Genomic DNA, 13,498 nt, shown 5'->3' with positions numbered 1-13,498 from the left:
CTAGAGCCGGTAGAAACTGCAGAGAACATAATTTTCATTCCAAAGAAGAATCTTTTATAATAATGAGAGTTGTTCCAATGTGGACTTGGGTGTTACTCAGAGAGAACGGGGATTCCCTGTTACTTTCAGCCTTTGGGAAAGACTGCTCCTTGCCTCTCTCACTGGGTTTATTGCACATTTGAGTGTCAAATAGGAGTCGATCCAGATACCACCTCAGTTACACATACTTGAAGAGTCTATGGTTCTGTGAGCTGTCATAAAATCACTGCCTTTGCAAAATCTGCATAGCGTTGGATGCATCCATTTTCTTAGAACTCAGAACTGACTTTCATGTCTTTGCGCTTAAGAGAAGCCCCATATTTTCAAGTAACTGAAAATACTCTGTCATTCTGCACTGGGATTCATTATTGTTATCTTCATACATCTTTTCCAGGTTCTATATTCTGAATCTACTTGATGGGTTTTCATCTTCGTATCAATGCCTGTAACTCTAGGCTTTAGAGCAGTGGTCCTCGACTGAGGGCTCTTCCCCCCACATACACCTGGGAGACATGTAGCAGTGCTTGGACACATTTCTGATTGTCTTGACTAGGAGCAGGGGAAGAGGTGGGGCTACCGGTATCAACTGGGTAGAGGCCAGGGATGCTGCTAAATATCCTGCAAAGCACATGACAGCTCCCAAGAACAACAACAAAAGATCAGGCCTCAAATATCAACAGTGATGCTACTGAGAAACCCTGCTCTAGAAGACTGGAGGAGAAAGGAATAACTGCAGCAATATTCTTATTTGCTGACAGCCGACTATACTTGGCAGTTCACAAATTCCATGATGTCTACACGTCACAGCAACTCTTCATTGTTAACCCCAGTGTACAGGTGAGGAAACTCAGCCCAGAGAGGTTACATGGTTTGTCCAAGATCAAACAACTCGTAAATGCAGAACTAGGATTCACACCAAGCCCTTTACATAATCACAAACTATTTCCAGCAGAGATTTAGGCTGTGCATTATACAGCCAAGAAAGTGGACTCAGGCGCACAGAGCTTTGGAGACAGAAAGCAACTAAGCCTAAAACGGAGCCTGTACTTCCTGAGACAACCTGAAGGGGGCAGCCTCACCAGTCACAATGATCACACATAATGGCTCCAAGCCCAGTCCCTGGCACAATTGCTATGCTGCTTCCTGAAAGAACATTTGTGGGGGCAGAGGAGGGAGAAGCAGGTTACTGTCCATCCACCCACACACCCAGAGGTGAACTTTAGTGTCATTTCACTAAATATCACAGGTCTCAGAAATTTTTAACTTAAAATAACTACTTTTATCGAGATTTTTAACAATGTGCTTCAGAGTTAGGCAGAGCTGAGTTCAAATACTCACTGTCTCACTTACATTAATGGGGTCATTCCAGGCAGCATGTTACTCTCGTTTACCTCCTAAGCCTCAGTTCTCCTGACTGTAATCTGGACATCATCATGATCGCTGCTACTTCATGAGAGTGTTATGAGGATCAAATGAGAAAATTAATGACTTAATGGGGGCCAAAAACCTAGGTCAGTACCCAGAACAGAGCAAGCGACCAATAAATATTAGGTGATATGGTGATGTCACTATATCCCTATGTGGTTTATAGTATCTATAATTTATTTCAGCGAAACAAAAAGAATGGGAAGGAGAACAGAGATGGATTGCTGAATGTGGCTGTGTGGGGCGGGGCTCAGGCTGGAGGGCACAGATGTGGAATGCCAATGTGGAGTGCTCCACTCCCTGCTGAGAAAGAACAGTGCATCGTGGGGTTAAAAACAGCAAGTAGGAAGAACACAGTAAGTCCCATGCAAGTGATCGTTGTGATTCCAATGAACATTTCTGTGGTTGCCTTTTCTAGAACAGTTATTGGTGGGGGACTGTCCTCCTGGTTGCCAAAATCCAATAATATGACACACACATGCTTATGCCTGATTCTTCCAGCCTTCTGCTCTGAGACTTAAGAATGTGGAAAATGAAGTGAATTTTGGTTGCCATCAGAGACCACCAGAGGCGCTCAGAGAATCTTAAATCAGAAGCAGAAATGAACCACTCCACTCGCATCTTGAATTTTCTCTTAAAAAGTTGCTGTCTCTGGCTTTGCAACTGGGACTTCAATATTTTATTTAATAATTATTTGCCGTGACATATGTTAGAACTGACAGCTGTTCAGATGAATTAGTCACGTCTGTGATGAGTCAGTTACACATGGGGCTTTTGTTTCCTGAGAACTTAACCTCTTTCCCCAATGCTGGCCTGTCTCCAAAACCACTTCCTTCCACAATAGTGACATCTCTCTGCACAGGTATATGTGTTCAAAAAAGGGATCTTGAGTCAACCTCTCAAATTAGAGGATCTCAGAATACCAGAGCTGGAAGATCCCAAGAGAACTCTCACTGAAGAGATGAGAAAACCGGAGAGAATGAGACACTTGCCCAAAGTCACAGGGCAAATTTTCAGCAGAGCTAGAATTAACATCCTGGCTTTGTGACAGTGAAGAACACTATATTTCAAATACTTGAATAAAAAACCTCATGACATTAGAAAGAGAATCTTAAGAGGTAAAATCCCAGGAAAGGCTGTGCAAAGGAATAACAGCCTACTTATCCATTATAATGACCAGTTTTCCTCTTCCTTTCCTGCTACCTGGAGGCCACCACTCCAAGGCTATAGTGCTCTGATTTTCAACCAGAAGTCTTTGAAAAATGGTGTAATTCTCTGGCCTTAGGGAAAGTGGTCTGATTTCCTGACCTGTATAATTTTCAGTCTGGTAAACAAAGGGTGTTTCTAATCAAGTTCAAATGGAAGCTTGGTATAGACTGAGCTCTATACCAGACAGATAGCTCTATTTCCACCTACAAGAGTCCCAAAGCAGGTTTCAAATTTCCTTGAGTCAAAGCACTGAGGCTTAGAATCAGCCTAAAATCAAGGATCAAGGTTGTCCTTCTTTATCTGTTTGTGTGAAATCAATTTTCTTATAAACACCATTTACTCCTCACTTTCCTTGGGGGTTTCTAGTCATTAAAATGCAATTTTATTTTGTGATCTATTCTTTTTTCCACTTAAAGCAATTGTTCTTGAGCCTGACAATGCAAAAGAATTACTTGGAGCACTCTTTAAAAACATAAATTACAAGGCTCCTCACCTGGGTCAGTGAATCCAAATTTCCTGGAACCGGGCCTGGGAATCTGCATTTTAAATAGCTTTCCAGGTGACTGTAATGTCCAGAATTTAATAGTCTACTTACATATTTTCTTCATTCCTTATCTACCTCCCTGTTTTGAAACTACTAATTCTTTACTTAACTTTTTAAAATTTTTTATTTTTTAATTTATTTTTTAATTGCTGTTCTATGACAGTTGTCCCATTTTCCCCCATTGCTGCCCCCTGCCCCACCCTCCCACAGTCAATCCCCACCCTGTTGTCTATGTCCATGGGTCATTTCTATTAGTTCCTTGACTAGTCCCTTCCCCTTCTATGCCCCCTTCTCCCCCTCCCCGCTCCCCTCTGGTCACTGTCAGTCTGTTCCTTGTTACCACGCCTCTGGTTCTGTTTTGCTCATTTGTTTGTTTTGTTCATTACGTTCCTCTTATAGGTGAGATCATATGGTATTTTGCTTTCTTTGCCTGGCTTATTTCACTTAGCATAATACTCTCTAGTTCCATCCATGCTGTCACAAAAGGTAGGAGTTCCTTCTTTCTTTCTGCTGCATAGTACTCCATTGTGTCAATGTACCACAGTTTTTTAATCCACTCATCCACTGATGGGCACTTAGGCTATTTCCAGCCCCCTGCCCCCACCCCCGCCATTTTGTGAGCTGACCTCCAGATCTAAGCACTGTATATAATAATTTGGGAAGAGAGACAACATTCTCACTTCCAAACTACTGACAATTTAGAACTAACGTTTTGGAAGAAAGCTTGTCTGTAAACCTGAAACTTCTTTTATAGCTACTGGCACTATAAAGAATTTTAGAATCAGAATTAGAAAAGTGGTTATGTTCTTTCTTCTTGAAGATATCTAGGGAAATAGACACATGTCTAATTCTCATGCTTATTTTAAGTCTTTATCATATCCAGAATGGCCCAGACATAAAAAATTAAGAGGTGACCTACATCCTACGTACATTCAAGATTCTGAGTTAGGCTGCTAGTATCTTTTCTTGTTCTACACTAAACGACCCAAATTTCCCTTAATTTTTCTTATAGGCATTCTCCCTATTCTTTGAGTACCATCCTTTATCCTCTCCTGCTTCTTCAAGTTCTTTGTGTTGCCTTTGGTTCACCAACGGGGACCAAAATACCTTCAGGGTATTATTTTCAGGGTACAACTGTACTAATATACTTTATAGTTTGAAAAGAGTTCATATATGTATTTCGGAGAATCTAATGTGTCACTACGGAGGGACTTAGTTAGACTAGTGGACAAAAATCTAAAAATTTACAGATTAATGTTGTGCTTCAAAGTTTCCTTTAGAATTTCTTTATTTAGTGGTTCAGCTGCATCTGATCTGTAGACAGTTTCCAGATTCTTATTATATAAATATCAGATTCTGAATTGGATCTCTACGTGCACAATGCTGCCCCACCCCAAACCAGAACCATGGTTTTTGTTGTGACTGACTGCCCAGGCCACCTGGCCCCTAGGGTTTTCCCAGGCTTGATTGGAGAGGAAATTCCCAGGTTTGCTCTGCCAGGCAGGGCTTCCCCAAAGCACAGTACACCCATCCCAATTCTTTCATTCAGTACATACCTATGGAGCATCTACTTTGCATTTATTAATTATTGTATTATTTTCCATATGAATAACTGTAAACCTACTTTTGCCCACCCCTCCCTGTATATAGTAAAGTGTAGCCAAGCTGCTCTGAGGGCTCTTTAAAGGACATCAGAGCCCAAGCAAAGTAGGGACATGAGCCTCCAGGGCTTTCCCCCTTGGGTGGCACTGCTGGAGTCCCCTAGGCACTCTCCTTGTCTTCATTCACTCTGGGGTCTGACTGGCTGGTAGCAAGTTAGCTGTTCCCCTTTGCATAACCTCGGGAGAAAGAGGTGAAGCTCTCCAGGGTGAGATTTCAGGTCAAATTTGGCGACCTAAGGTGGAGGGGAGGAGTGGGTTCTAAGGCCTTCCACGGCCTTCTGCCACCACCTCGTTTCTCCAGCGAGGTGTCCTGGGACCTGTCGTGGCTACTGTTCCCAAGTGGCACCTACGTTGTTGCTCCTATGTGAGCCTGGCCATAGGAAGGTCACTGATCTCCCAGACTGAAATGTTCGGAGCCTGGCTGAGGACCATAAAGAAAGCAGCTCACCCTCTGAGCAGGGCAAGTAGACCACACAAAGTGAATTTTTGGAGCGCAGGCACAACATAACCCACCGGGGTGCCCCCATTCAGTGCTCTGCACTCTCCATTTCAATCCCAAGACCCTTGGTTACAGTGTTTCCACGTCAAATTGATCAAATGCAGCAAACTGAAAACAGACCCTCTGTATAGCAGCAGTAACAGCTGACAGCCCGCGCCCAAGCAGGAAAAAAACAAAAGCTGATAGAAAACTCAAAACAGGGCTATTGGGGAAGCGACCAGCCGCTTCCACCACCTCGTTGGTCCCTGAAGACATCACTGAACTGTATGACAGCCCAATACAATAGTTATTACTCACAGTAATAATTCTGAATTCTCTGGAAAAGTTTAAATGGCCTCGACGTGCTCCGTTTAGGAAGGTAATTCTGAACCCCGGGATGAAGGGTGTCTGCATTAAGCACGGCCCCCTAGAGGACAGCAGTGGTTACTGCACTTTGAAACGACAACCTGGGGGCGCTGGGCGAGAAACCACCTACCTCTGGATGTTATCTTCAAGTTGTTTGACTCTGAATTCATCCTCCTCAGACTGCCGCCTCCTGGCTTCCTCCTCTTCCGCAGTTCCAGCAGGCATGCCCTGCAGCAGCCATTTTTCCCGAAGCAGTTTGGACTGTGGGAATGAGAAGAGAGCAGATTGCATGACACCTTTCAGCCCACAGCCTCTGCTGCATCCTCAGAGCCTCTGCTTTAGGGGGGACCCCTCATCAGCTGTCCCCGAATCACCGCCTTCACCTCCCTGCTAACTTGGCTCCCTACTTCCCTCCCACCCAGTCCCTGGGGAGGGGTTTATTTCTACATTTTTTATTATTAAAAAAAAAATGTGACAACATACAGAAAAACAGAGGAAACTGTATTATGAATGCCCGTGTAACCGCATTTAGATTTAACAATTATAAACATGTTGCCATGTTTTCTCATATAGTTTTTTCCACCAACACACAATAAATAACAAAACATCATGCTATTTCATTCATACCTATTTCAGTATGAATTTCTTTTTTTTTTAAGAAGGACCTTTTTCTGTGCAACTCTAGTCGCATAATAAAATTTCCTAAGATCACCAAATATTCAGTCCATCTAACAGTCTTCTTTTAAAAAGGTTAGTCTATGCCATGGTTCTTCTTAAAAACTCTTTAATGACTCCCACCCCTCCTCAGCAGGGGTGTCCAAGTGGCACTGAAATCATGCACCCGCCTGAGCCAGTGTCCTAATATATCATGGAGCGAAGGGAAAGTTTTCTGTGTTTCAGGTCAGTTGTTGGGAAGGAGTGATTACTGCGTTGAGAAGGGAAATGAAAACAGCTCAAGAAAAAAGCATGTTGAAACTCCCTACAATGAAGAGCAACACGAAGAAAGTAGGTAAAATAATTTTTGATCTGGCTTTCCATTCCATGGACCCTGGAGGGCAGATGGTGGCTGCCGGATGTCTGCAGAGGCTTGACCCTGGGCACCAGGGCTGTGTCCAACTGGACAGGTGGGTGGTCATGGGAGTAGACCACTGTGAGGATGCACAGCCAGGTCTGCCAGAAGCAGGGCACATGACCAGTGTGACCAGTTCTTCCCAGCCACGACGGGAGTAACAGCTATGGGGTCAGTCAACACACAGCAAGTGCTGAGCTCCTTGGCTCCCTGATAGCACCTCTATCAGAATCTTATTTAACCTCCTTAGGCAGGGAGAGCAAGGTGAAAGGAAAGGGGGCTCCTGTCATGACTCAGAGCCAGGTCATGCATGGCTCAGAACCAATTAAATATCATTCATAGGTATGAGAGAGGGGGAGATGTCTCCAAGATCACAGATACAAATTCACACTCACTACAGTTTCCTTTCTATTGCTCTTATAGGCAAAAGATACACAATTCCGTATTTACGTGGGATTAAGGGCCAGTTATAATGAACCTATAAAACGAGTAACTAAAAATTACTAATATTTAGTAATAATAAGTTGGAATTCACTAGTAGTTCTGATTCACCATCCTACTAAGAAGTCCAGCAGCCGTTCAGCACGGTGGAGACCCTGCTGATGCAGATGAGCAAGTTCTGATGCTGGAAATCCTGCTCTTGCAGAAGGGCCTTTGTTAGCAATGCCTCATCAGTGTGGTGTCCATGTAGCCATGGTGTTCATTAGTGTTATTCTTGTTTTTTAATTATAAATTGTGGTGGGTGGAGACCTGTTTGGTTACTCTTAGAGTGCATAAGAGAAGCATATTTATAGCACTTGACCTGTAGCTTTCCATTAATTAAAGACCTGAGTCTGTTCGTATCGAAGGTATTCTTAACTGCACTGCTAAAGTGATTATTGAGAGAAACTAACCCCTCACTCCAATATGCTCAAACAGTTACACATCATTCACTGGTGACATACTGCCTATGAGGGTACTATATTTAAATAGTTGAAAAGTATAAAAAAGTATTTAAAAATTTATAGAGCATTTTTAAATAATATAAAATCATGTGCAGAAACTCACAGTATAATTTGTCGCTCTCACTTACGGACTGAATTGAGCCCCACCTCATAGGTTGAACTCCTAACCCCTACTGCCCAAGAATGTAACTGTATTTGGAAAGAGGGCCTTTAAGGTTAAACAAGATCATTGGGATGTGCCCTAATCCAATATGATTGGTGTCCTTCCAAAAAGGGGGGTCAGGACACAGACATGCCCAGAAAGAAGACCATGTAAAGACATGTAAAGAAGAGAGCCATTGATAAGCCAAGGAGAGAGCATTAGAAGAAACTAACCCTGCTGACACCTTGATCTTGGACTTCTAGCCTCCAGATTTATGAGAAAATATATTTCTTTTGTTTAAGCCACCCGGTCTATGGTATTTCTTGTGACAGCCCCAGCAATGACTACATTCTCTAAGGCATTATCACTCTCCATTGGAAAACGGGAAATGGATGGGATAAATTTGGTGGGTCTTCCTAACTGGACTACAGAAGAGAAAAAATATTCACAACCACTGTTCTCCGCTCAAGCTACTCAAAATGCCCCAGACAGAGCATGCTCATATACTACGAGAGGCCGTGTTCAACAGTAGTCAACAGCCTGGATTCTGGAGCTAGTCTCCCACTTACTGGCTGCGTGGCCTTGGACAGGTTCCTTAGCCTCACTGAGACTCAGCTTCCTCATCTGTGAAATGGGCACGACAGCAGTGCCCATTGCGGTTTGTGATGAAGATTAAAGGAGTTCACACACTGCAAGTCCTGGGCCCATAGTTAGCCCTAGAGAAATGTTTATTATTGTTGTTCATCCTGTTCCCCTGGCCTCTCCCACTTTCACCTGAGAGAGAGCAGGTAAAATCCCACCTGGGAAGCCTGCTTCCACTTTGGCTGGCAGGGTCAGCAGCTCTCTGCTCTGTCTCCTTTGGCAGAGAACATATTCTAGAGCAGGGGTCCCCAGCCTCCACGCCGTGGACTGGGACAGGTCCATTGCCTGTTAGGAACTGGGCCGCACGGCAGGAGGTGAGCAGAGGGTGAGCGAGCCCGAGCTCCACCTCTTGTCCCCCTCACCCCGAGTCCATGGAAAAATTGTCTCCCACAAAACTGGTCCCTGGTGCTAAAAAGGTTGGGGACTGCTGCTCTAGACACTTCCATACTGTCCTCAAATTATTTCTTTTTAGATCTTCCCGACCTTAGACTCCTGGCTCCTTAAAGGCTGGGACTAGTCCTTATTCTCCCAGAGAATAAATTAAACAGGTACACTGGAAAATTTTCGAATTTCTTTATAACTCTAATTACTTGAGGTGGGGGGAATGTCACACTTTCGGAGTGTTTTCTGTGCTAAAATATTTGACATTAATGTAGTTCAACCCATAGAAGGTAAAAACCTTATTAGAATTTGGGGAGATGGGTATGCTGGCAACCTTGGTGATGGCATGTGGACTCTTCTGGAAAGGCAGCCAAGGACAGTCCCGGCTATCTCCACCCCACCAGGGAGGCTCTGAAGCCAGGGGTTCTTGAAACACTGCCCAGGGGAATGTTGTCCCTGCTTTTCTCCACCACAGGAAGGGCCTAACCCCTCATTTCTGGCTGAGTTAGCCCCAGCCATCAGTCAGTGCCTGTGACAAAAGCAAACCGTGACCATGGCCATGGGAAGCCCATGGGCCCCCAGAGGTGTCCCTTCTCTGGATGTGGCAGTGACATTACTCAGACATCCCCCGGAGCTGGAGCCACCAGGAAGAGAGGGTCTAATAGAACAAGACAGCAGGCCTGGTTTCAGGGAAGTCTATTTCGTGTAGCTGCCCTGACATGACAAAAACAAAAAGCAGAGTGGATTTTTCACTGGGTTCCGCAGTAATACTGTCAGGGGAAACCACCAAGCCAGATACATGTACCTCCAGAGGCGTCCTTAACCCACCGCAGAGCCCCTCGAGTTGTCTCGGATGGCTGACTGCGTGGGAAGGTCTCTCTGAGTACTTGAACGTTTGAGCTGAGACCTGAAATAACGACGCACTTGTGTGTTCTGATCATGCACACCCATCAAAGCAGCTGCTCCCCTTTTCTGTTCTGGCTTTTACCGGCTGCCTGAGTATCTCAGAATTAGGTGGCAAGCAGAGCTCAGCAGACGTGAAAAGTAAAAAGAGAAAGGTTTTTTAATGCCCTTATTGCCCAAATAACACACATCAAAAATGTATCATAGCCTGCAGGCGCTAAGCACTGTCAAAACTTTGCATTTGTCAAATGGATGCAACTGTGAAGGGTCAAGACAGGGAAAGAGCAGACGGAGAGCTGGCAGTGAACAGATGGAGCCTTGACAGGGGTTCCTTGAAAGCAGACAGACAGAGCTCCTGAAGTAAATCTGAACCTTTCTCTACGAGGCCTGTCCAGCTTTGTAATTCAAAACGAGAACAGAGCTTCTCAAATGGCAGTGTGCCTACGGGTCAGCAGGACAGCTCGCTAAGACACTGATTCCAGGGCTCCACCCCCAGAGATGCTGATTCTGTTAAGCCCACAGCAGAGCCTGAGAATCTGCATTTTAACAAAGCTCCCAGGTGCTGCTGCTGCTGCTGCTGCTGCAGATCCGAGAACCACAACTTGAGTAAGCATAGCATGAGGGCCTGTGACTATCCAAATGCCTGAAGAATGCATAAGCTTTCCCGCTGGCTAGACCACAGATACTGACCCAAAAAAGGACTCCTCATCCTCCTGCAAACCGGTTTGTCTTCTTGCCTCCCTATCTCAGGTGCAGCGGTGCCCCTATCCACTCCCATGTGCCAGACACTCTGCCAGGTCCTGAAGACACCACTTGGGAAGACAGGCAAATCCCTACTCTCCCTGAGCCTTTTCCCAATAAACAAGGATGCAAGACAATTTCAGACTATGATACAGGCATGGCAGGAGGTAGGCAGGAAGATGTGACAAAGAGGGGCCAATGGGGGACACTTTCGGTGGAAGAGGTCTCTCTGAGCACAATAACATTTGAGCTGAGATCTGAGATCCAGGGTAGTGCATTCCAGGTGGATAGACTGGCAAATGTAATAGCCCAGAAGTGGGAGAGAGTGGTGGGTTTGTGGACCAGGAAGAAACCCCCGGTGGCTAAACTATAATGAGTGGGGCTGAATCAGGAAGCACGGAAGCATTGAAGATGGAGAGGAAGGCAGGGGGTCGGATTAGGTAGGATCCAGTAGCCCTGTTAAGGAGTTTGGCATTTGTTCTGAGCACAATAGGAAAAAAACAGATTGCAAGGGGCAAAATTACAAGGTACAAATGACAGGACTCTATTACCTCGTTGAGGTGACAGAGTATGTTAGCATGTGAGCTTAAAATAGAGGAGTAGAAGAAATGGAAGGCATGGGGATGTATGATAAAGGTTGAGTCTGCATCATAAGCTAACAGATGAAATACTAGGGTGAGGAAGAGGGTGGGGTTAAAGGGGATGCATATCTATTTGGTTTGAGCAACAGGTGGGTGGCGGTATCATCAGCTGGAAACTGGGAAGACTAGAGGAAGAACAGGAGCTAGACCATCAAATCTTCCACTTGGGGCATGTCGAGCTTGAGAAGCTTATCAACAGCAATGACATCCATCTAAATGCACATGTCAGAAGAGCAGGTGGGAACAAGAGCTTGGAGTTTGGGGGCTGCTGGGCCAGGAGACATCAATCTGGGAGTCAACCATACGTAAGTGACATGTGAAGCCCCAGTACTGGGTGACGACGATGATGATGGTAATTCTTACAGAGTTCTTACTGTTTTAAGTGCTTTACATATAAATTCATTAAACTTTCACAAAAATCTCAAGAGGTAGGTGCAAATATCAAGGACCTTATTCGTGGTCACATACCTACTAAGGCGTGCATCTGAGATTCAAAGCTAAGCAATGCACTCTGCTATCCTGCTTCTGCCTAAGATTGCCCAAGGATCTCCCCACAACCCCCACAAAATAGGGTTTACAGAATCATTAGGCACTGCTGCCCTGCTCCTGAATGTGTATAACTATTTCTCAGCTCCCTGAACCGTGGGTTCTGTATTGGTGCCCAATCTCCCACTTACCCTTGAGTCCCATAGAGTCAGGGGCTGTATCTCTTATTCATCCACAGAGGCTGACATGCAAGGTTATAGCTGGCAGTTATAAATAGATGTTGAATGAATGAATGAATGACCGAAAAAGCATGCCTGAGCACTGTATTTTAGCAAGTATAAAATCTTAGACTATGATAAAAAGACCTTAAAGATCATCTGATCAAACTTTAATTTACAGGTGAGGTATCAGAGGTTAAGCAACTGTTCAAGGTGACCTAGGTAAATAGTGAGACATGTCTGGGATGGGTGGAGGAGAGTGGGCGTTGGGAGATGAATCAGAACTAGTATGTTTTCAATTTTTTTCTCATTTGTAATTTTTACACAATCCTATGTAGCAATCTTTTTACTGTCTAGTTCTGGCTTTGGTGTAATACATAGGGTAAATAAGACTTCCTTGCCCTAAGACTATGAAATATTTCATTGTGATTTCTTCTTATATTTTTATGACTTGACTTTTTACTCCAAATCTTTCATTCACCTGTAACTGACATTGTTTTAGTGGATGATAGGTAGACTCTGAATAACTTGAATTTTCTAATAGAAAATAAATTAAACACACGGTGGGAAACAGCTGTTCTTGTTTTCTCATTCATTCCTGTGCCCCTCCATTCTCCTCCCTTTCCCCTGGAACACGTCCCTTCCTCCCCGCTGACTGGGGTTGAGGTTTTGCTACCTGATTCAGTCCACACAGAAGCCAATCCACAGCTCCTGTAGAAGAAACCAAGTCTTAACTTCCGTTCAAGCTGTTTCCAGGAGCACGCGATATAAGAAAGGATGAGACATGAAGTCCCTTTATGCTGTGTACCTTGGCTGTCTGTTCAATATTTTAAAATTTGAAATTGGCCTTTCACACATACACTAATAACCAAGAAAACTCTAAAATTAGTGCTAAAGGTTCACAATAGCGAGATACACTGTAATTGCTTTGCAGCAAGGCTCCTGATAGCTTCAGGCTATTCAGCAAATGACCTTGGTGGATTGACAATAAATATTGCACAGGGTCACAATTCAGTCTTTGATTTTTTTTTCAGTCTTCTTTAAAGAAAAGGCTGTGGTTTCAAAAAAAAAAAAAAAAAGAATGACAATTTTCATACCTTGGATTAGAGGAAAACTCTAGTCAGGGTTCCCTGCTCATGAATAAATAAGTCAAAGGCAGCTTATGTATTGAAGAGCTGGCATTAGCAATTTGATTTTGACAGTGCTGACTCTGTCACACAAACCTTTATAAGTGTGCCAATCCCAAAGGAATTCATTTGGCAATATGTACTGTGCTGGGACCTTGAACTGACCAATAAAAGAGACAAATCTCTGGCAATTCAACCAAGAGGCAAAGGAGATATTACATTCAGTCTGTTCTGGTAGAACACAACAGTTGATTTATTTTTTAAAACTCGTATTATCACAAGCCACATAATAAAAGCAATAAAAATAAATAATTGTTTCCACGGAGTAAAAAGCCAAGATTTTCATGAGAAGGATAATAATAGTTCTTGCCTTATGAGATAGTATATTAAAAACCTAGAGGGATTAAATGAGAATGGTATTGGCACAGGAGTGGCAGATTAATGGAGTAGAGAGAATCCACAAAGGGTAGACTAGAGAATAA

General features: G+C 43.9%; 1 protein-coding gene across 4 annotated transcripts in view; it reads right to left on the bottom strand.

Moving 5' to 3' along the window:
- PALM2AKAP2 (PALM2 and AKAP2 fusion) overlaps positions 1-13,498 on the bottom strand; it is a 300,990-nt gene that overhangs the window by 219,629 nt on the left and 67,863 nt on the right. For all 4 annotated transcript variants that reach the window (XM_090274550.1, XM_090274543.1, XM_090274544.1 and 1 more), the window contains exon 3: positions 5,853-5,983. In XM_090274550.1, the coding sequence (XP_090130676.1) occupies positions 5,853-5,983 (131 nt within the window). The remainder of the gene's footprint in view (positions 1-5,852; positions 5,984-13,498) is intronic.

Source organism: Furipterus horrens, unplaced genomic scaffold (genome assembly GCF_987537825.1).
Source record: "Furipterus horrens unplaced genomic scaffold, mFurHor1.1.pri manual_scaffold_4, whole genome shotgun sequence".
Classification (NCBI taxonomy): Eukaryota; Metazoa; Chordata; class Mammalia; order Chiroptera; family Furipteridae; genus Furipterus; species Furipterus horrens.
The sequence above is the reverse complement of the archived record's forward strand: the minus strand, read 5'-3'. Positions and strand labels throughout refer to the sequence as shown.